We start from the raw sequence: 20,871 nt of genomic DNA, 5'->3' as shown, positions 1-20,871 counted from the left end.
TTAGCCTCAGAACTAAATGCATTGCCTTGTCAGGAGTTTTAGGTTTCTCGTGGGCACAGAGATTTTTAATTAAATGGAGACATAACCAAAGGAAATGTCCTCCAACATAAAACAACCCATACCAAAAGCCATACTCACTGATCTGGAAGAACAGCATTTTCGTTCAGCGTAAGCTTTCCTTGGATTCCATGGCAAAGCTCTGGGGGTATATCCACTGGCTATGAAAAAAATAATTTTTCAGCTGAAGCACTTCTTAGACTTCCACCTTCAACATTAACAGAATCCCTTAAGAGCAAGTACAACTTACCTCTGTATTTTTGGTCTTGTACTGTTCTACAATAAAGTCACAAAGTGGATGGTGTTTACCAACAAAGATAACATCACCACCAAGGCTATTTCTTCTGCCTAGGAAAGATGAGGAGAATGGGACAAGAGTTCAGCAAAGAGGGAAGGAACAGTGTAAACCAGCACACCGCCCTGTTGACATCTCTAAAAGGAAAGCTTCACTGTGATTCAGGAGAAAGCTTTGAACATTCCTTGAGAATGTTGGGAAGACAGTGGCTCTGCCCAGAACAGGATGTCTCTGATCACAGGGGTAGTAGGCAGACAGTAAAACAATAGGAATCTTGTGTTCAATGGTAGAAATGTTGCATTTAGAACAAGTAATGTTGAAGATGCAGGCAGGCCGAGTGGAAAAAAAACAACCAACCAAAAAACAACCAAACTAAAAAACCCCAACAGCCACACACCTCCCAAGCAGTTTACCTACAAGAACCAGCTATATTTTTGTAGAATGGAAAAAGTAACACCTACATTTGCCTATATAAGCTGAACACTAAGTTTCACAAACCATAACTGGACAGAGCCAGCCTACTGGTCAGAGAGCAGCCTATCAAGTTTTAACATCAACTCTAACCTTGGAAACAGATTTTATTCTTTTGATTTTAACATATACTCATCATACTTTGACTTCTACTGGTAGAAGCTTTTCATACAATTAAGCTGCCATTTAATTTTAAGTCTTACACAGGTCTAATTCAGTAAAATAAAAGTGAAAGCTAAAAAAAAAAAAATCAAACCCATTGAGGATCATCCTAATTATCAGCACCATGCATGGAGAAGGGGCTACAGCCTGCCATAATTCCATCTAAGCAAAGATCTATTATACCTTGCTCATTTAGGGTAAAACACAGTAGTAAAAGCAAGCTGCAACAAAATATTACAATTCTTACTTTCTTCAGGAGTGAGGTCAGGGTAGACTTCTTCCAGGGCAGCTCTAAGGCGTCGCTCATCAACAAATGGCAATAATGCGACACCTAAGAAAACCAAAACATTATTTTTTCATGCCTATTGGAAAAAAAAGCAAGCTCCAAGAAATTCTTTACCCAAAAAAACCCTGTTGCATCAGAGAAAAAAGAAAACCCTTTATTTTCAGGGCTTGTGACCCTGCAGACTATTTTGAAAAAAATAGTTCAGTAGTAGTATAGATTGAAAAGATAATCTCATCTTCAACCACATCCTCCATCCTCTTCCTCCTCCTCAGTCTTTGGTAGGCTGGGAAGCAATAACCTCTACCCACACCTGCCTCATTTAGGAGCAAGAGGAGCTCAGTAAGACAGTCATTTGTCTCATTTGCTACAGATACTCCCTTGACAGAACTCAATGCTACTTTATTCAAATTAATTTATTAAGAGACAACAATGGAAGAAATCACTCCAAGTTCAGCAATGAGGTGGTACAGATATTATCCATTAGGGACTATTCATACCAGCTACTCATTTTACTCCACAATAACATGAAAGCTCTTTTCCGGATCAAAATCACTCACTAAGCAGCACATCTCAGAGCCCACTCTTAATCACATTGGATGAAGCTGGAGAAGAGCCTTCCCTGGTATGCTCCACTATATGTTCACTTCTATTACAAAATCTGAAAAACCATGAAGAAATTGACTATGAAAATTCTTCAAATACTTACTCCTGTCAACCTTACTATCAGTTGGAATCTGGAGTAATTATTTTAGTTTTTATTTCCCTTACCAAAAACAGTAGAGTTTTTCCCGACCAAGATGACAGCAAAGGCTTTCTACTAAACTGATATTAGTTTCACATTCAAGCATGTACTAGTCCTACCAGTGGGCAGATCTCAGACACATTTGTCGTCACTCTAAGGTACAACATCCACAGAGACTTTGCACTTCCACAGACTTACATTCCCAATCTAAAACTTGGTTTGCTTCAGAAGTTAGATCTTTACATGGCTTTATTAAAGCAAATACTACTGTCCCAGAGCTGAAGGAAAGGAAACAACCTAAAACTGTGTAATTACACCAGAAAGCTGTACTCCCTCCTAACAAAACCAGTTTGGAACAAGCCACAGATAAAATGTTAAACATGTCAGAAGTTTAACTGAATCAGAATATTATTTAGCCTGTAAAATAACGAGGAGCAGAGCTGTACAGCCTGCTGTTGCCAGCCACACCAAACAAGAAATCTGCACTGTCACTGCTTAGGAAGTATGAGGATAATCTCCACACAGACTGACTACTGCTTTGTCAAACACAGCACCAGACCTCAGCCGTGTTCACATTTCAGCTGTAACATAACTACTTGTGAGGGGAAACAGTGATAAGCCTACCACGGAAAATAAACAATTTATTTCCACCTTCGCAACACATTGGTGGAATAACAACAAAATGGGAAGAGAGTTTTGCAAGAGACTGCAAAAAGTTCAATGCTGAGCTTCCAGAAGTGTAATCACATCTCTAAAATTAAGATCTTCAAACACTTCATTAAGGTGACATAGTATACTAGATGCTTTGTAACACAGATAGTCTGTGCCTCCAGCTTGGTAAATATTTCTTGTTTCACAACTATCTTTTAAGCAAGAGAATTCCAGATGTTACTCCGGAACAAAAGGGTTTATAATGCAATTAAGCATTAAATGAATAAAAAGTGATGTTTGAATAAAAGCATGTGGGAGCTACTTAAAACATTACACTTTCAACTGTGGATTTAGTAACTGGACAACAGGACTACAGAAAGTTGCCAGAATAACAACAGAGAAGAGAGGGTTATGGAGGGAAAATCTGCTATGCAATGTGTCTCATAATACCTCAGAATATTTTCTTTGATTTTGGAACACTTTCCCAAGTAAAATACTTGAGTGTCTAACTGTGGCTATCTCAAAACATAGGTGAGCTGCCTTGGAGGAAGGATCATGGAAGTGCTCATGTCAGCAGGAGTCTCTGGAGATGATCTAGTCCACCCCCTCTACTCCAGCATGGTCATGGGCTGCTCAGGTTGCCTAGGACCACGTCCAGCTGGGTTTGGAGTACCTTCAAGGATGGAGACTCCACCACCTCTCTGGGCAATGTGTTCCAGCGTCTGATCGCTCTCAGTAAAAATGTGCTTTCTTATGCTCAGACAGAATTTAATGTATTTAATTTTGTGTCTAAATAATTATTTATACCTACAACTGAAATGTTACATTATTGGCTGAATACCAAATACAAAATTTGGCAGACCTTTAAAATTAATATTCTCTAAAGAAAGCAGCAGCTGCATTAAAAACTGTATCTGTCTTCTCATTCTTTGTATGCATCCAAGTGTTTATTCCCCAAAGCATTTTTCACAAGGTACTAATGAGCCACTGATTGAACAGAACAAGATCGTTAATTAAATGCAAAGGAGACAAAAGACAATTACATAGTAAGGCTGATAAAAACAGAAAAATGATTAATCTAGTTCAAGACAAATTAACAAATCTAGAACGACTGCTGAAATGACTACTAATCATTGCCAATCCTAAATCAGTTACTGAACTGCAACTTGTTCTTCATACAAATTCCTTTTAAAAGTATACTTGCTGCAACATACTTCTTCCCCACATCAAGTAACACAAGTTACCTGTGTGACTTGGTGCGACATTATCTCACCAAGATAATTTTCCATTTTCTTCCCATTTTTATATAGATTCCTAAGGCTAAGGTCGATCTACTGCAGCTCAGAAAAAAGAAGTTGAAATTTCACCTTGCCAAGCGTATTTCTTCCCATTTAAATCAATAGCAAAGTCTTCAGGGTAGAAGTCAATTATGCTTGATTCCTATATTTGAGAAAATTAAAAAGAAAACCAAAGCCAATTATGAAATTGATTCAGAATGCCATGTATTACTGTACTTCGTTGAGGGTGAGCAAACACAAAGATAAGGAAGACACAAAGAACTTTGACTAACAGAAGCATCTTCTATTAAATGCCATTTAAACATCAAGTATGGCAGGGCACTTCCATTACTTAGAGTACCAAACCAAGACATTAAGCAGGGCGGAATAATTTCTGATAACTGGGCTAAGGTATCTGATCCTCAGTAAAGTTTTGCAAGGTTTCGATAAGAAAGTAGACAACTTTACTGAAGTGTAAACTAGTCAGGAAGTAATTTCTCATTGAAACACCTGAATTCGAAGAACCACTTTTGAAGATCTTTGAAGAATCTCTGCAAGCTACCAAACACATTCCCTCCTAGTCTCCATTATTTTCATCTGCCTAAAGAGAGCAGCAGCAGGTCATACTTGCACAACCGCAAGACAACATAACCTCACAGAAAGGAAGAAAACAAGGATTCTTACCGGATCTGTCATGAGCTTCCTCCATGTTGGTGGCAGAAAATTTCCACTTGCAGCTGGAAATACCCCCATAAGTTGTTCAAGAGGCTTAAACTGTTGAAATTAAACATGCAGATGTAGGACACTTGTAATGAACTGCTAAATCGTAAATAAATAAATATATAAATAAGTCCTACCGGTTTTGAGCCTTTCTCAAAATCTGAAGGCATGTCTGCAATACCCTCAAAGTCAGAAGCAAACGGAGCATAGTGAAAAGGGTAATACCAGTTCCAGGATGCACAGCCCTAGGACAGAAAAACAAGAGAAACAAAATCAGACAAAAAGTGAAAGGAAAAAAAAAATGTAGCCCAATCACTAAAGATAACAAAATTTAGCCCAGCATCAACCAGGAGAAAGAGGAGTCCCCATGATTAGAAAAGAAAGAGCTCTTGCCTCTAAAGGTACTCTGGACTTCAGGTTGGGACTTAACTTTTCATAGCCAGACTAGAGTGAGTGAGTTCACGGGACAGTGAATGGAGACCTCGGGCATTTCCTCGGCAGCACAGAACAGCAGATAGACTTCTATGGCAAAGTACTCTCGCTATGGGCTAGCTCTGGGTCATTAAGGGAGACAGCCAAAGAGACAGGACCTAGCACCAGAACATCACACAAGACCTTGCAGCAGAATCTTAACCTTAGCTTCAGGACAGGACATGGTACTGTACCTCATGCCTTTTCCTCCCCCTCCAGAAAAAAAACACACAAGAGCATGTGCACGAAGTCCAGTAAAACCAAGCACAACAATTTATTGCAAAGAGTAGGAAATCACAGTCTAGCCATACAGTTAATCAGTCCCTGGGGCTAATGAGGAGCCTGTAACAACTGAACACATTTTCACCTTGTAGAGTTGCTATCATATCTCAAACAGGGAAAGACACACGAGTGACACAGAGAAGGAGCTTCCAAATTATCCATAACTGTTATAAGCAGCAGAACCGTGCCAGTCAGAAAGCCATGACAGCAGAAACAGATGCATGATTTTCTGGCAACACACAGTTTGCACTACTGTTCTTCAATGCAAAATCTCACCGCTAATTTGGGAACATAGGGGACCCTGATTATGATACACTCTACAAAGTGCAAAAATGTGAACATTTGGTGCAGGTTGAAAAGTATCCTGGTTCTAACTGTTACGTTTCTACTCAGCGCAAGCACTAATACACACTTTGAGTTACATTTTGCTTTTTCCCCTCTTATTCTTCTGTCTTGAATATTGGGAAATAAAAAGTGCATTCACTTGAAAGAGGCAAAATAATCCTCAAAAAGGAGAAAATAAAGTAAACTCAAAACACGGCAGAACACAATGCACTTTGTCAAGGAAACATGGGTCTAAAAGGTCTAAGTCAAGTTTTCACCTCCTCAGCTATTTTTCTTAGCAGTACCACTTGAAACAAAAGCCTACTATTTTGACTTCCAATTCTGAATACGTAAATGTCAATGAGGCTCCTCCAGCAATATTTTTGGTATAAAATTACAGAGACTATATTAGATGCAATTCTTCAGATGGTTTCAGTATGTTTCAAAAGCCAGGTGGATTAGAAAAAAACCATCACCACAAACAAAACCCCCAAACTTTCTCTGCCTCAACATATGTTCCCACTAGCAGAACATGCTCCGCATTATTACCTTTCTATAAGAATATAAAGGCACGTCACGTATTTTGTCAGAAGTTTTATGGACAATGAGCAGTAGTTATTGGAAACAATTGTTACTGTGGTTAAAAAACCAAAACAAACAAACCCACCCAACTAAACAACAAAACAAAAGCAAAGAAAACCCAAAAAAATCCACACCCTCAAGGCAAACCTATGTTGAAATCCTCCCAGTCCAACAGCTTCCTAATCTAACTCCTATACGGGCAAAAAGGGATTTGACTGATCCACACCGATACAACAGACTGTCCATGTATGGCAAGTTACAGTATCTTGCCTACACGTAGTTCTGCTGTGCAAGTACAAACAGCAGCAGATGCAAGTATTTCATTGCTGCACTATTTTAAGTCCGCAACGTAATTTTTAGAAGGTCTAGAGAAAGCTGTGCCTTCTTTTCAGGTATTCCGAATACGAAGCAAAATGGTAAAAACAAAGCTCTAAACATCTATGTACTTTCATCAAGTTTTTCTTTGGAACATTCCTCAACCAGAAAATATTTTCTGTACAGTCACTTTTCCTTGAGGCCTTATTGGCACTCCTCCTCAATTTACTTGAGAGCACTATGGTCCTGTCTGAAGTTTGAAGTTGTTTTCTTTGCAACTGTAATCATCTCTCACTTCTATATGCATCAGTCACTTCAGCCAGAACATCTAGAAACTCAGAAGGACAAGGAGTCACCTTACATACATCTCAGTAACTAAATTGGTTTTACAAGCTAAACTAGCGAGAGTCACATAGGACTTGCCCATATTGTTTTAAGTTTGCTATATGCCTGCCTGTCTTCCAGCTCCCATACATTTTAAGCCACAAATCTCTCGACAGTGCACATGCAAACACAATCCTGGCTTTAACAGTTCTAAAAGCACACGATGTCTGCACGAGGCCATGGCCACTGATCACAAAGCAATGAACGCACATCACATGCACACTTCTTTGAATAAAAGAGACTTAATTTTACAATTGTCAAATGAGGATAAATATTTAGGTCACCTCATAAACAGCTCAGTTTTTCCATGTACTCCCTTCCTCTAAGCCCTTCAGTTTCCCTTAAAATCCAGGCTGCCGTTGGCAATGGTTTTGTACTTCTGTATCACCGAAGGTCATTCTGGCAGTTTTCCAGCAAGCAGACATCTACAGCTAATCTGGAGATTCATTTACACACTGTGGAGACATATGGGCACCTATGGCGTTCTAGGAATATATCTTGCCATGGTTAACAGGTTTGCTTTCAGCAGACCTTAACTGTGTGCAGGATCATGGGAATTCCCACCTATAGAGGTGCAGGCATGTGAGGTATTGCCCTGTCAGTGCTCTAAGCTGGACGAGTGTTAGCCAACTACGAAAAACGTGCAGTTTTAGCACCACTGCACTGCATTCAAGCTACAAAGCCCTGCTGAGGTAGATAAACTCCATTGGCTCAAGCACATTCTGTTACCAGGTCACACACAAAATACAACTTACTTTGCCTTCAGGGCACGAAGCTAGTTATTAACCATTGGTGCAACAAACCCCAATATGACTGACTAATCTCTTGCCAATCTGACATCTCAATTATCAAAAGATTTAAATCAGATACAGATTACTTCAATCACAACGCACTTCATAGAACATCATTACAAGCTATAGAGGAGACTGACAACTTTGCTCCTTTCAAATTCTTACTAGCATTTCACAGGCTCTGTCCTTCATTCACCCATTTAGTCATTTGCAATTTCACTATGCATGGCTATGTATTGCAAAGGAAAAATATGCATCAGTTCTTAATAAACTAGCAAGCACCATCACTGCACAGGGGAAACAAAAACTGCATTCAAATCTCAAGTGTCAAATAGGATGGGCACCTGTTTATGTTATATCTTCCAAAATTAGCAGTGGATAATTATTATTTCCTGAAAAGAAACAGAGTGTAGACAGAAAAGACAACTGAGGTTTCGGAGAAGAACTTTTTAACTACCTGATAATAGTATCTGAGAACCCAGCAAAGCCCTTCCACATAGGACTGTACAACTTTACGGCGGAATTTCTCATCAGATGCATCAACATCAAATTTATTTTTATAGTAGCGCTGTTTCCAACCAGTTTCCCATAACCTGCAATAACAAACGCAAACAGATGTCAATACATGTCAATATATGCACATTTATGTATCTGAATTAAAATATAAGCCAAAGTCACTTGCTTCTTTCAATTCCCATTTTTACAGAATTTAAATGAAAGCATGAAAACTAATAGCCAACAGCAAGAGAATAAAATTCGATAGTTGTCATCACAGAAAATCGAGATCAAATTCTGAAGCTACCATCCTGTTAAATACATCTTCAAAGTACTTGCTAGGAGCAGGGTAGACTTTCAAACCTGTGCTTGCTGCTGCCAGGATTTTTCAAAACAGTATTGTTCCTAGTTGGCAATTTCATTTTTATTGTCAGGAATCTACCGCCAAAGTTGCCATTTGAACTTCATTCTTTAGCTCTTCCAACCACTAGAAAGAGAACAAACTTGTGTCGTTGCTTATTTTGTTTAATCTACTCTAAGCCAAAATCTGTATATTATTGGAATATCTTCTCGGAATATCTTCTCACATCAAGCTCATTTCTCTATTCTTAACATCCTTCTCAAGCAAAAAAGTGATGTAGTTTCCCTGCTACTCAGAATAAAAAGAAAATAAATAATAAGCAACAGCTTGATTTCTATATTCTGTTGCTGTTCAGACAAGCCATGATTACCAGGAGAATCATCTGCAACTCAGGAATCCCGTGCTTGCCGACTCAGATCAGATGAGTTCCCTTTTACACAGGGATTTTCAATCTGTCCTGACAGAGATGGATACTGGAGTCAAAAAAAGCAGTCTCAGACACCATCTATCCTCACTTCACACAGCTCCCCCTTATGTCTGTCCACGGGTGGGGCAGGGGAAAACAATCACTCATCTTTGACAAACACCTGAATCTCTTTTCCTATAGAATGTTAGGAAAGAAGTGTACGGTGTGCTATTGTGCTGCATTTCAAGCGAGAATGGGGTGGGGGGGGGAGTGGGCATGGGCAGCAACAGGAATCACTGCCTACAGACCCCAGGGCTTTTCTTCCTTGAACATCTTATCCGCTCACAGCATCTGCTGTGCTCCCTTTCATCCCATAGGTGACACATCAATTTTGAAAGAACAGTAGTGCCACGAGCAAGGAGCTATTAATATGCACACAAAACATCAAATTGTTAGTGCTAACAGGCACAAAGTAATCTTGGGAATTCCAATTCAATTCAGAGATGGTCATCTAAAGAGGTAGTTTAAATAACAATGATTAAGCTCTAACTTAACATTTGTTTCAATCATGGTATCATGCTTCAGAACTGGTCTCCCTCACAAAACTATCAGGGTTGTTTTATTGGTGAGGGGAGAGGAGAGGAGGGAGTGTTATTTGGGTTGTTAGGGTTTTTTATTATTATTATTTATTTAAACTTATTATTCACCATAGTGCATGCATTTTACATGCACATATCTCTAAGTTCACATGAATTGTGGTATTCAAGTTAACTAGAGTAAAGCAAATTACAAATCTGATTTAGAAACTGGTTAAATCAGATAATACCTTAATTTTTTAAAAATTTATTTTCAACAATTCAAAGCTTGGCATTGATTGTCACATCTGAAAACTATCATGCAAGATCCCTTTCCACAAAGGCTGTGACCACACTAAGTTATGTACAGAATCTGAAGCACGCAAGTGACCTGCAAAGTCAACTCAAACTTGCACTCGTCAGAATTTCACAGTGCAATAAATGCAGCGCATGAAGACTTTAAGACAAACCAAAGATCAATTTATGTTTTTTTACATGATGCATAACCTTTTGGTTTTGCAAAAAGGATCTTCTCCTACTTCTGTTTCAAGCTCTTTCAAGGCTGGTACAGGGATACATTTTAAAATCTGATCTGAGCTAGGCCAAAGATGATGCAAACTGAAGAGAAGGTAGAGAAACTAAGATGTTTTGAAGAGTTTAAAAAAGTCAGGGGAGCAAGGACAGAGCTACTTGCACTAAAGTCTTGATGGACAGAGTCAAGAACATCTGCAGTCCATGAGCATCCAACCCTAGGAGCTCCCTGACAGCTAGATACTTCCACAAATTTCAAACATCTTTCCCATAAGATAACAAAAACCTATCTGCTAGCTGATTAAAATTGTTTGTTCTAGTTTTAAAGTAATTCTAAATACAAAATATATTTCTGTAAACAACTTAATCACCACTAGTCCATTCATGCAGTTGCTTTTACTTACAGTGAAAAGCATAAAATTATTTTTCCACTGAGAAGAGGATCTGAATAGTATTTTGAGCTACAAAAGAGCTTAAATAACTGCATGTAGCATAAATGTAGCATATTCTTTTGCTTGACAGTACTAACCTTGTCAAAACTATTGCTGCTTGTAAATCACCATGGTTCACTCACACTAGTTGCTATAAAAAACTCTTGAAGATTCTTCTAGAATCTCTGCTAATACTCAAATTGAAAGCAACATTGACATTTATACTGGTTTTAGATAGAAATTTTGCTTGATAGATTAGAAAAAAAAGAAATCAACCCATTCAGATCCACACATACAGAAAAAAATAAGAATGAGACCTAGAATATCTGACACTGGAAAATCTGATGGGTTAAATGTCACAAATACATCACGACAACAGTGCTGGACACTAGTGGTCGGTACTTTCATGAAATAATCCTTACTGCTTTCTTACGTCCACCTATGTCCCTTGACTCTATACAAAACAAAAACCAACTGGTTGCATTTCATAAGGACAGAACCTTTAATAAAAACTTATAAGAGCCTTCACCCTCAACTTAAAGGGTGGTAACTCGATTTGAACCTTTGATTAATTCATACTCACTGGTAATTTGCTGCTAGTTAATTCTCATAAAATTTCTATCCATCATCTAAGGATCAGCCGTCCTAAAACATTTAGAGAACTGACCATAGGCAAAACAGGGCCTGCTACAAATCAAAGATAGAGGGGAAAACATATTGTGACAGTCAAGATAAATAATGCTGCACATACAAACATAACTGAATTTTATGGGTTAAATAGCTCAAAAATTCAACTGCAGAACAGTGGCATTCAGCTCACATAATCAAAGCCGAACAGTGAACGTCTAGCCAATCTAGTGCTTGGTCTCAAAGGGAGTAGTGGCTTGGAGGATGAAAACCTGCATGCATACTAATCTAGATACTTAGATTTAACAGCTACAGCTTACACATCTCACTGGAATTTACTGAATATTCTAACCCTCCACGTTAATTACCAGTGGATAAAAAGATCCTAGTAAAGCATCTGAAGGCACTGCTGCTCTAAGCGAAATGGCATTAATTAGACTGCATCTATTTCAGCAATTTGCTAACAAAGTGCTACAAAAAATGGCTTCACCTGATATTATCCTCTGGCTCAGGTTCACTGTCACTGTCTTCAGCTTTTCGCTTAATTCCTCCTGCCAGGGATGGGCTGCCATCAGAAGTGAGGCTGGTATTTGGAGACGATGAAGTTGTCTAGGGTCAGAATTATTACAGATAAATAGAGGGGTGAGGAAGGATTTATGAGGCATTTTAAATTCAAGTTAAAATTAACAGCTTTGTGACAATTGCATGCATTATTCTTAGCTCTCTGAAAAACTCAACACAAAAGCTACACAATCCTTAAACTATTAAGGCAAGTAGCAAAAGAACACATCTTTGTATTAACAGAGGCAGGCATTGATACATACAGGCAGAAAATTCATTGTATTTGAGAAAGAAAGAGATGCAATAAATAAGACAGTATAAATTGATTAAACATGCCATTTTTGATCTAACCCAATTTTGGAACACAACTGTTTTCCCTGGTCCAACTACTTGTGTTACAACTTCATTTTAGAGCAACAGTGAAAAATGCATATGCAGACTATCATAAAGATGCTGCTTGTAATTCAGAACTGACAAATACTCTGTTTCTTCACAACTCATTCTTTAAACTGCTTTCAAATTTATCTTTTTAGCATTACAGAGTTTAAAAGAAACTTCTCCCATTCTATAAAAAATTCATTTGTTTTACCCATATGCAAGAATTTCAAGATTAAAAGGAAAAAGTAGCAGAAATACTTTGAAAAAGCATATTTTATTTATTTAGACTAAAAGAGACAGAACACACATCTTTATGATGAAAAAGACCTTTAATCAAATACTTGTTCACTGTTTGAATGAAGATTTATGCCCAGAAAGAAAATATTTGTCGTAATTGTTATTTAAAGTTAACAATCAAGACTTTTAAAAAAGCACTCATGTCCAGTTTTCCCTCACTTTCTAATAACTTTGCAAAGATTTAATCTAAGTTTCTCCTTCTACAGAGAAAAGCAATGCTTTGAAAAGTAAAAGCAGCCAAGAAACATGTAGATATGCAAATCACAAATTTCCAAAATACAGGTACCTATGTCTATGTGTATACAAATTCAAAAAAGACTATTAAAAGATCTCTAGCTCAGGTATTCAGTTTGTCTCTCTCACAAGCCTACTGAGGCAGCTCCTAAATCTGTACTCAGAGGAGGTTCTACTCTACAAGCACCATACAAGCTTGTGGAGAAGAGTCATGGTATTTGACTTGGATGCTTTCACCTCACACTTGCGCTCACAGAACTATTTAACAGGCAGTATCATAGCAAACATTTATTCAAGTAATCTCACAAAAACTGGTTATTAAAAGCCACTTGCTTGAAAAAAATAACTATTTTTTGGCCTGCTTTTCAAGAAAGATTGACAGGATAGAGAAAAAGGTGTCCAGAGTAACACAGGATGTGATTATTTCCCCTTCTATGTCCAAATATCTTTGAACATCTACTTACAGAATTCTGTCTGTCATGCATTCTCATCTCAAAGGCGGCTTGTCTAGGGTTACTGATTGCCTGAGGGCTAGATCGATTTCCCAGAGCTTGAGGGGAAAACTGTCCACCAGGAATAAAAGAAGGCTGATCCCTCTAAAAGATAAATACATACAGGTATACTGAAGAAGATGCCTAATCTCTACAGCAGTGTGATGATGCTGTCTCACAATTTTCAGGTTAACATGTTATATAAAACAAGCATAATTTACTCATTCACTCTGTTCAGCTTAAATTAGTTATGTTTAACAATGTCAACCAGACATGACACCTAAAACTGAGACCCTTATATGCCTATAACTTATTAAGCTCCTTCAAAAAAAACCCTAAACGAACCCTGCATTTCGCATACATGGGCTAAAAGGCAGGTTTTTTGGGGGAACTACATCTAACTTACTGGGAAGAACGTACTCTTTGTAAGCAAAGTGAATAACCTCTTCTACTCTAGTACAGAGAGTCAGAAAACATGTAATTTTAAAACTAAACACAGGATCTAAATGGTACTGAGAGTGGGGATATCACATGCCTTGAAAGCTATGCTTACCTGAATGTCTTAAGCAAGAACAAAGCTATGTTGAGATGAACATATAAGAGCCCATTTTAAAAATACCAGAACACTTTGTGAATAGAAGAATCAACATCCTTCCAATAATAATTTTAAAGAATTCAGCTTACAGGCATCGGAAAGAGCAAACATGTTCCCTCAAGAGCTAGTGCTTTTCTATTACATTTGAGAGATATTTGGCAACACTGACTTTGTTCAGCGACAAAGTTCAACGACTGCAGCTTCAACCAACACATTGGCTGAAACCTATAGTACACATTTTAATTCTTGCTAGGTTTTGCATTGTGAAAGGAATGAATTTACCTTCATTCTTTTTCTTTTTTCTTTTTGCCGTCGTTTAAAGTTATCCTAAATTGAGAATAAAAAGAAATAAAGTCAGTCAAGCACACATATTTATTGGGAAAATATTTTATTATAATCCTCTACTGACCAGAAGGCCGTAAGGTTTTTACGTATTGTTCTCAATAAGACACAGGGTATTTCCTCTGTCTGTAAATCCAACAGGAATGAGTTATAAATGTCTACACTACCCTGAAAACCTATGGGGGAAAAAATGTTTTGCCAGCACTGGCACAGTTTATTTTTGAGTGGATAGTGAATACAATTCTATTATTTCATTCATAAGGCATTTTATCCCCTGCACACAATGAAAAAACTGGAATATGCCTGCAAAAACCTGCACAAACTGCAAAGAGACCAAAAGAAGAACAGTCACTAGACACATTTCAAATGGCAGGATGCACTGCAAGGGAAAAATGCACTTGGAATTCATATTTAGCATGTCACCCCTGCTCACGGCTTGCACTTCCACAGGTTGCAGCAAATCACAAACCAATTCCGTCTTCAGCTTTCATAGCGGCTATTCAAAAAGCCGTAGGCAGAAACAGAACTCACATACAGTTTTCATTTTGCTGTTACTTGGGATAACAGTCAGAAAAACAGGCCCTGCAGTCCAGGAAAAAGAAATTCAACTGGAAGCACCCAATTCCTTTTCAAACACAGAGGAATTCACTAGAGATTAAAAAAAAAACAGTGTCACAATGTAACAGTAATGCAAGTGATTAAAACCAAACTTCAAGAATGTAACAAAAAAAATTACATCATCATCTTTTCTCTTTTTGAAAATACTATCTTCAACTTCTCCAACAGCTAACATGATCATCTGGACTCGCTGTAAGTTGACAAAACCACTTTCTGTGAGGTACCCCTGCAAATTAGAAAAAAATGCAGTTGAAAAGAAAGCCTATTTTTGTAGCAAACACCCAGGTATTTTAGAAGAGAAAAAAAATTACCCCAGTTTTGTGCACCACATTCTTATATATGTTAACCAAGCGATCAATTGCTCCCTCCCTAAAAACAAACAAACAAAGGCATGAGATTCTTATTATTTAAAACCACAGTAGGTACAGATTTGCAGGAAAAGCAACATCTCACCCACCTGATCTCTAAAGATGGGAGATGGGGAAGAAAGTCATTGCCCACAAAGAAGCACATAAAGACCCAGTCATCAACACTTCTTTCAAAATCAAAAGTGAAAGGCAAACTGGCCATAGTGAGTTCTCTTTCCAAATACTGCAATACACACATAAAACAAAAAGAACATTAGAAAACACTGTGTATGAAGTTTAAAAATACTATTTATATAAGGCAGATATAATAACTGCTTCAACTTACCTCTCGCAAAACACACAATCGGATGAAGATAAATTCTTGCTCAGCAAGAGGAAGACTGTCTGCAAACTGATCATGCTAAAATAAAAGGAATGAGTGGCATTACATCCAAGTTCATCAGCTCAATTTTAAAGGCTTACTTTGAGAGGAGTTAGGAGGCATACCAGTAGAGTTTCTCAAGTTCTTATGCCAAGCACACATTTTGCTACTTTGCATGTCTGTTTTAAGCTACTGATCATTTTCTCTTGCCAGTGGAAGAAAAAAAACCAAAAACACCCAATCAACCCAAACCAAACCAACCAAAAGAACACCAAAATCTCACAGCAAAACACCACAAGTATGTTAGGCTTAGCTACAGAGGTACAATTTTTACTCATTAATATAAGAGGAAAGCTAGGTAAATCCCAGTAATATAACTCATGTTTCAGCCAGAACTAACTGCAAGAACAGTTCAAGGACCTCATTAAAACATAAATTTGCCTATAGATAAAAATAATTTCTACAAATAGCAAAATTCTTACCTTGCCTTGTTTTTCTCTGGGCAAACCTTGGCAATCTTTAACTTCATGACCCATCTGGTTACAGAGACTACATGGCTTGGGTTTATTTGGTTTAAACTCTTCCCTAATTATAGTGAAGTTCGGTTCATGTGTAGCTAACCCAAGCATAATCAGATCAGCTATCAAAAGAGAAGAATAAAATATAAACAAAGGATGAACATCATTCAGCTTCTTTAAAAAAAAAAGGCTAAAAGCAAAGCACATTCCACCTTAAGCAAGTGTGAACGCACAGACGGGCTTACCCACAAATTACCAAGATAATACACCTAAGGGAAAGTTAGCCCTTCAGCTATGGACAGTGCTAGATCTTTCCCCATATATTACACAGAGCTTTCAAAAAACTAATAAATACACTGGATTATTTACACAAATACAAGTGAATGCCTAAAAACTACAGTCCAACTCAATCACAAAACAGCTGAAGAAAGCTTAACAGGACATACTGCTAGCAAAAGAGTACTCACCATCAGCCCCACACAGACAATGATGAGTGTTTGGGTCGTGGTTTGGCTGAGCTGTACAAAAGAAAATTACATTCAGTCAATCCAAGTCATGTGAAATAAATTATTACTGATCATACCTCAGTTTAAAACAAAATGTTTACATATATTTGAATTTTACCTCTTTGTCTTCTAATGTAATCCATGATCTTATGTTCACCTTCACCAGGAGCACTAGCATCTGACAAAATAACCTGTGTAACATTTAAATTATGTAAATAATTTAAGCCACCGCAGTAAAAAATGAAACAAACAAACAAAACCTTATGTCATTCATATACTGAACACTAAATCTGACTTACAAATACTTGAAATTCTAATTTGTGGTTTCAATTTAAATATTATGACTCGAAATTATTTAAGAGTTTGGAAGCAATTAATAGACTTTTGTTTTTCCCTACTAATTCTAGTATGAAGCTGACGTATTGATTCAAAAACCACTGACATTATCACGCTATTAACAAACATATTTGAAGTTTCCTGATAAATTATCAGGACAACTGAAATATGCACTGGAGAACTAACAGATAAAGCAGACAAGTGCCCACTTCTCTTTAGATCTAAACTCGTAGATCCACTGATACACTATCACATTATACACTTTCTTACACGGATGTCCAGATGAGCACTAGTGTTTATAAAACTCTTGGCTGATGGAGGGAATTAAGCAGTCAACTGCCCTCTAATTAGGCCCCTTTAACAGTCAACTTATGGAAAATAAAACAGACAGCTGCATCTGAGAAGACTGACTATTCTGCCCTCTCGCACAGAGCAAACACAGGGTTGTCAGAAACAAAACTCAGTGGGGGTGGAGTGCCCGAGGAACAGGAGGAGATAATTTCAAAGTCCAGAAAGGCAAGAAAGCTGGTATGTATTATTTTCGTTGCCTGTCATCTATTGTCATCCATCATTAGAATAATGGAGAAAATGCAGCCTACTTCAGGCAGCAAATGAAAGAAATAGTGAAAAGAATACATATACAATGCATTTTGACACTTTTACTCAAAATAAGAAAAAGTATTCCTAAACTCCTATCTCCATTATATCAAATTGGGGCTCCTGCTACCAAATCTTTTCATTGCTCTTAAATAAAATTAAAACAAATGGTGCTGTTAGACTGTGTTATTAAGATGAAATGCATCTCTGAGGTTCCAGCAGAATGTGCAAGTTGGTCCATTATTAATAGCACAGCACCAGAGGATGACATAAATTGCTAAATTTGTACTCTTGAATCCTATTCAAACCCAGCCCAACAGATCACCTTAATTTTCCTCAAGTATGAAACTGTGAAACTTACTGTCAAATTTTTCCACCCTGGGTCACTGTTCAAACGGTCAGCAATGTAATAGCGGAGACATTTGGCAAGATTATCCATAAACTCAGTTCCCTAAAAAGTGATGGAAGAAAATAAATTAAACCTTCATTCAGACACTGGCAATTGCTGGTTAAAGTGCAAGATTACTTACTGGGGTAATACAGTTGCTGTCAAATCTCTCTTTCACTTCTTCTGGAGGAAGAAAGCCACCTAGAGCAATAAACACATTTTACAGAAGTAAATCAGTATGGAACGTCTAAAAACACCTTTGCATGGTACTCCAGGTGGCTCTCCTGATAACAGTTAACAATTACTAAAAGTTAGTTTGTTTAAAAGAACCAAAAATCACACAAACACCCCCTCCAACAAAACAAACAACAACACTAAAACAGCTCTTACCATTCTATTATTTCCATCTTAATGTAAGGTATTAGTACATTTACAAATGCTGTTGTTACTTCAGAAAAGTTATTTCGCTACCTATTCTGTCAAAAGACTGAAAAAAAACCCTCAAAGAAACTAAGCTTGCTAAATGAGCTAAAACATTAGGAAGTAATTATTTCCTTACATATTCTCCCCTATGTTTCCACTATCTATTCACTTTGGCTCACAAACAGGGTTACACCAACTTCTCTCATCTCTAAGCTTCATAAAGGGTCTTCATAGCCTACAAATGCTACACGAAGAAGTGTTAAAAAAGTCTCTGTCCTCCCATTTTAATCTCTATCGAGGTTACACAGCAGCCCTTCTTACTTGGGCTACAGCATTCATTCCTCCTACAGTCACCTGAATTAACCGCTCCAGCCCAGACATCACACTTTAGCTACACCCACCTCCTTTCACTTGAGTCACATCACTGTCACCCTTTGAAAGTTGCACTGACTTTGTTTTTTTCACCGAGTTTAGAGTTTCCACTGTCTTGCTTGCAGTTCATTATCCCTGTGCAGCAGTATTTTCATTTGATCCCTGCTTCTAAGCCTCAACTCTCATCTCATCAAGCCCTACAAATATGCCCTTCCTTCCATAAGGATTTCAGTTTGTTTCCCACTACTACCTTTATCCCTGCTCTTCTGTTCAATTTTTTTTCTAAAGGAGTTAGGAGTATTCAACACAAATCCATTTCAGGGAGGAGAGAGAAGTAGTAAAAAGTAACATTTTGTTTTATCTTCGTTCTTAACTTTGGAAAACACAGATCCATCCTTTTGTAGGCTTGCTATCCACTCCTTCTTCTAGTAATGCACAAATATCTACAGAGCGAGACACCCCCTTCTTAACCCTCACTGCAGCATTCAAAACTAACAAGGCGACTCTCACTTGAAAAACCTCAGATATGGTCACAGTTCTACCTTTTGCCAGAATTTCTTGTCTTATTTTTTGCTTCTCTTCAGCAGCTTCCATGCCCTCCTTTGATGCTCTGAATCTTCTTGACCGCTGTTGATTCATTTTTGCGCGTGGAGCCTACAACAGGTATCGTAATGCTTGGTTCAGTTATTGCATCTGGACAGTTAATTCCTTCCTGGACCAATCTTTTGAAACTGGCCAGTCTGTGACTGTATAAACATTTAACAAGACATCAGCCTAAACTCTAACCAGAACAGGGATTTCTGTTCTCCTTCCCATGCAACACCACTAGATCTCATATAGCAGCACAGGGAGCTGGGCAAATTTCTCTCTCAAGCTTCTTCATGAGGTAAGCCAGCAGGATGCACAGCTGTACTCCCATCTCAGAAATCCACAGTGCTCAAGGATTCAAAACTTCCCTTGCAAAATAAATGAAACTTACACTGACATGTGTTTGAAACCATTACTTACTACACCCTTTTTCTCCAATACAAAATTCCTGCAACTGTATTCATAATTCTCTTGAAAATAAAAAGACTACAGCAGACAGTAGTTAGCTGTTACTTACGACAGGTATAATAAAAGGTTTTTAAAATGCCACATGAACATTTAATTGGGACTACTTCTATGTACACATGTGCATTAGGAATCCCTGCACTTGAATTCAGGTTAAAAATCTTTTTACTTAATGATACTCATTTTAAGAAGCTCAAAAACATAGAAAAATACTCAGTAAAACAAAGTTATTGAGAAAAGGTGGCATATTTCATTAAACCAACTGATCTATCAAGAGGATATGAGGCTCAGGTGCAGAGAAAGACAAGCTTTCAGCCTCAAACATCCCTTAAAGCTAGCCTGCAAAATATGCCACAGCACCAGTTTCAGAATGTTACTGTCTTACTGAAGTTTTCTGCTTTTCAGAAGCAAAGACCAGACTGCAGTAGACTACATTAGTCAGCTCACGCAAGCCCATGGACAACAAAGTCCATGAATACTTTAATTACCCTCACCAAAACCAAGTTAACAGTATACCTTCCTGGTAGTTTTTCATGTTAGAAAACTATTTCCCAAAGGTTCTTATGAAAGCAGATGGCATCTACCCTAACTCTACAGTCATTACTGGAAATTAAATATATCAATACTTACTACTCCATCTATAGCCATGTAAAGGAGACGTCTTGGTCTTACAATGTTGAAGATCCTGTCAATATACTCAAAAATTGCAACCATCATTTCATCTTCATTTTTGGGCGCTGGCCTAAAACAGAGAATTCAATTTAACATCTGACATGTTACGAATAAATCCTATTTGTAAGGAGACAAAAAATTGCCTTACTTGTCTTCTGGATGTGTACAAGGGTGAATTATGCCATTCATATCCAAATACAGATTATCAAACTCCACCTCATTAGGGTTAGGCTTGCTTGTATCGATTGGAGCCTTGACACCATTGCACTCTTTAGCCTGTGAATGCAGTTGAGACAAGTATTTCGGTACTTGATTAGAGAAGCATCACAAATAACTAGAAGTATTAATGTACAGACTCACAAAAGTTTATTATTATGGCAGTAGGAAAAAAGATAGCAACAAGTTACCCACATAATTACCTGAAGATGTATGCTTATACTATTATAATAGTGCTTGTTTGGGGTTTTGTTTGTGTTGTTGGTTTTGTCTTTTGTTTGTTTGGGTTTGGCTTTTTTTTAAGCTGTT

General features: G+C 37.6%; 1 protein-coding gene across 1 annotated transcript in view; it reads right to left on the bottom strand.

The window, feature by feature from the left end:
* Nucleotides 1–20,622, bottom strand: part of XRN2 (5'-3' exoribonuclease 2) — a gene marked incomplete at its 5' end in the record, with an annotated part of 33,036 nt that extends 12,414 nt beyond the window's left edge. Inside the window, 22 exons of the mRNA XM_010186828.1 lie at nt 139–218; nt 308–405; nt 1,233–1,316; nt 4,032–4,104; nt 4,626–4,715; nt 4,799–4,906; nt 8,268–8,403; nt 11,727–11,845; nt 13,171–13,302; nt 14,075–14,119; nt 14,871–14,978; nt 15,064–15,121; nt 15,210–15,343; nt 15,446–15,520; nt 15,964–16,121; nt 16,467–16,517; nt 16,624–16,696; nt 17,800–17,889; nt 17,969–18,027; nt 19,164–19,275; nt 20,305–20,416; nt 20,495–20,622. Coding sequence (XP_010185130.1) covers nt 139–218; nt 308–405; nt 1,233–1,316; nt 4,032–4,104; nt 4,626–4,715; nt 4,799–4,906; nt 8,268–8,403; nt 11,727–11,845; nt 13,171–13,302; nt 14,075–14,119; nt 14,871–14,978; nt 15,064–15,121; nt 15,210–15,343; nt 15,446–15,520; nt 15,964–16,121; nt 16,467–16,517; nt 16,624–16,696; nt 17,800–17,889; nt 17,969–18,027; nt 19,164–19,275; nt 20,305–20,416; nt 20,495–20,622 — 2,123 coding nt within the window. The remainder of the gene's footprint in view (nt 1–138; nt 219–307; nt 406–1,232; nt 1,317–4,031; nt 4,105–4,625; nt 4,716–4,798; nt 4,907–8,267; nt 8,404–11,726; nt 11,846–13,170; nt 13,303–14,074; nt 14,120–14,870; nt 14,979–15,063; nt 15,122–15,209; nt 15,344–15,445; nt 15,521–15,963; nt 16,122–16,466; nt 16,518–16,623; nt 16,697–17,799; nt 17,890–17,968; nt 18,028–19,163; nt 19,276–20,304; nt 20,417–20,494) is intronic.
* Between the last annotated feature and the right edge of the window lie 249 nt (nt 20,623–20,871).

The sequence above is a fragment of the Mesitornis unicolor genome, unplaced genomic scaffold (assembly GCF_000695765.1).
Source record: "Mesitornis unicolor isolate BGI_N332 unplaced genomic scaffold, ASM69576v1 scaffold11386, whole genome shotgun sequence".
Classification (NCBI taxonomy): domain Eukaryota; kingdom Metazoa; phylum Chordata; class Aves; order Mesitornithiformes; family Mesitornithidae; genus Mesitornis; species Mesitornis unicolor.
This window is presented reverse-complemented; position numbering and strand designations above follow the sequence as displayed.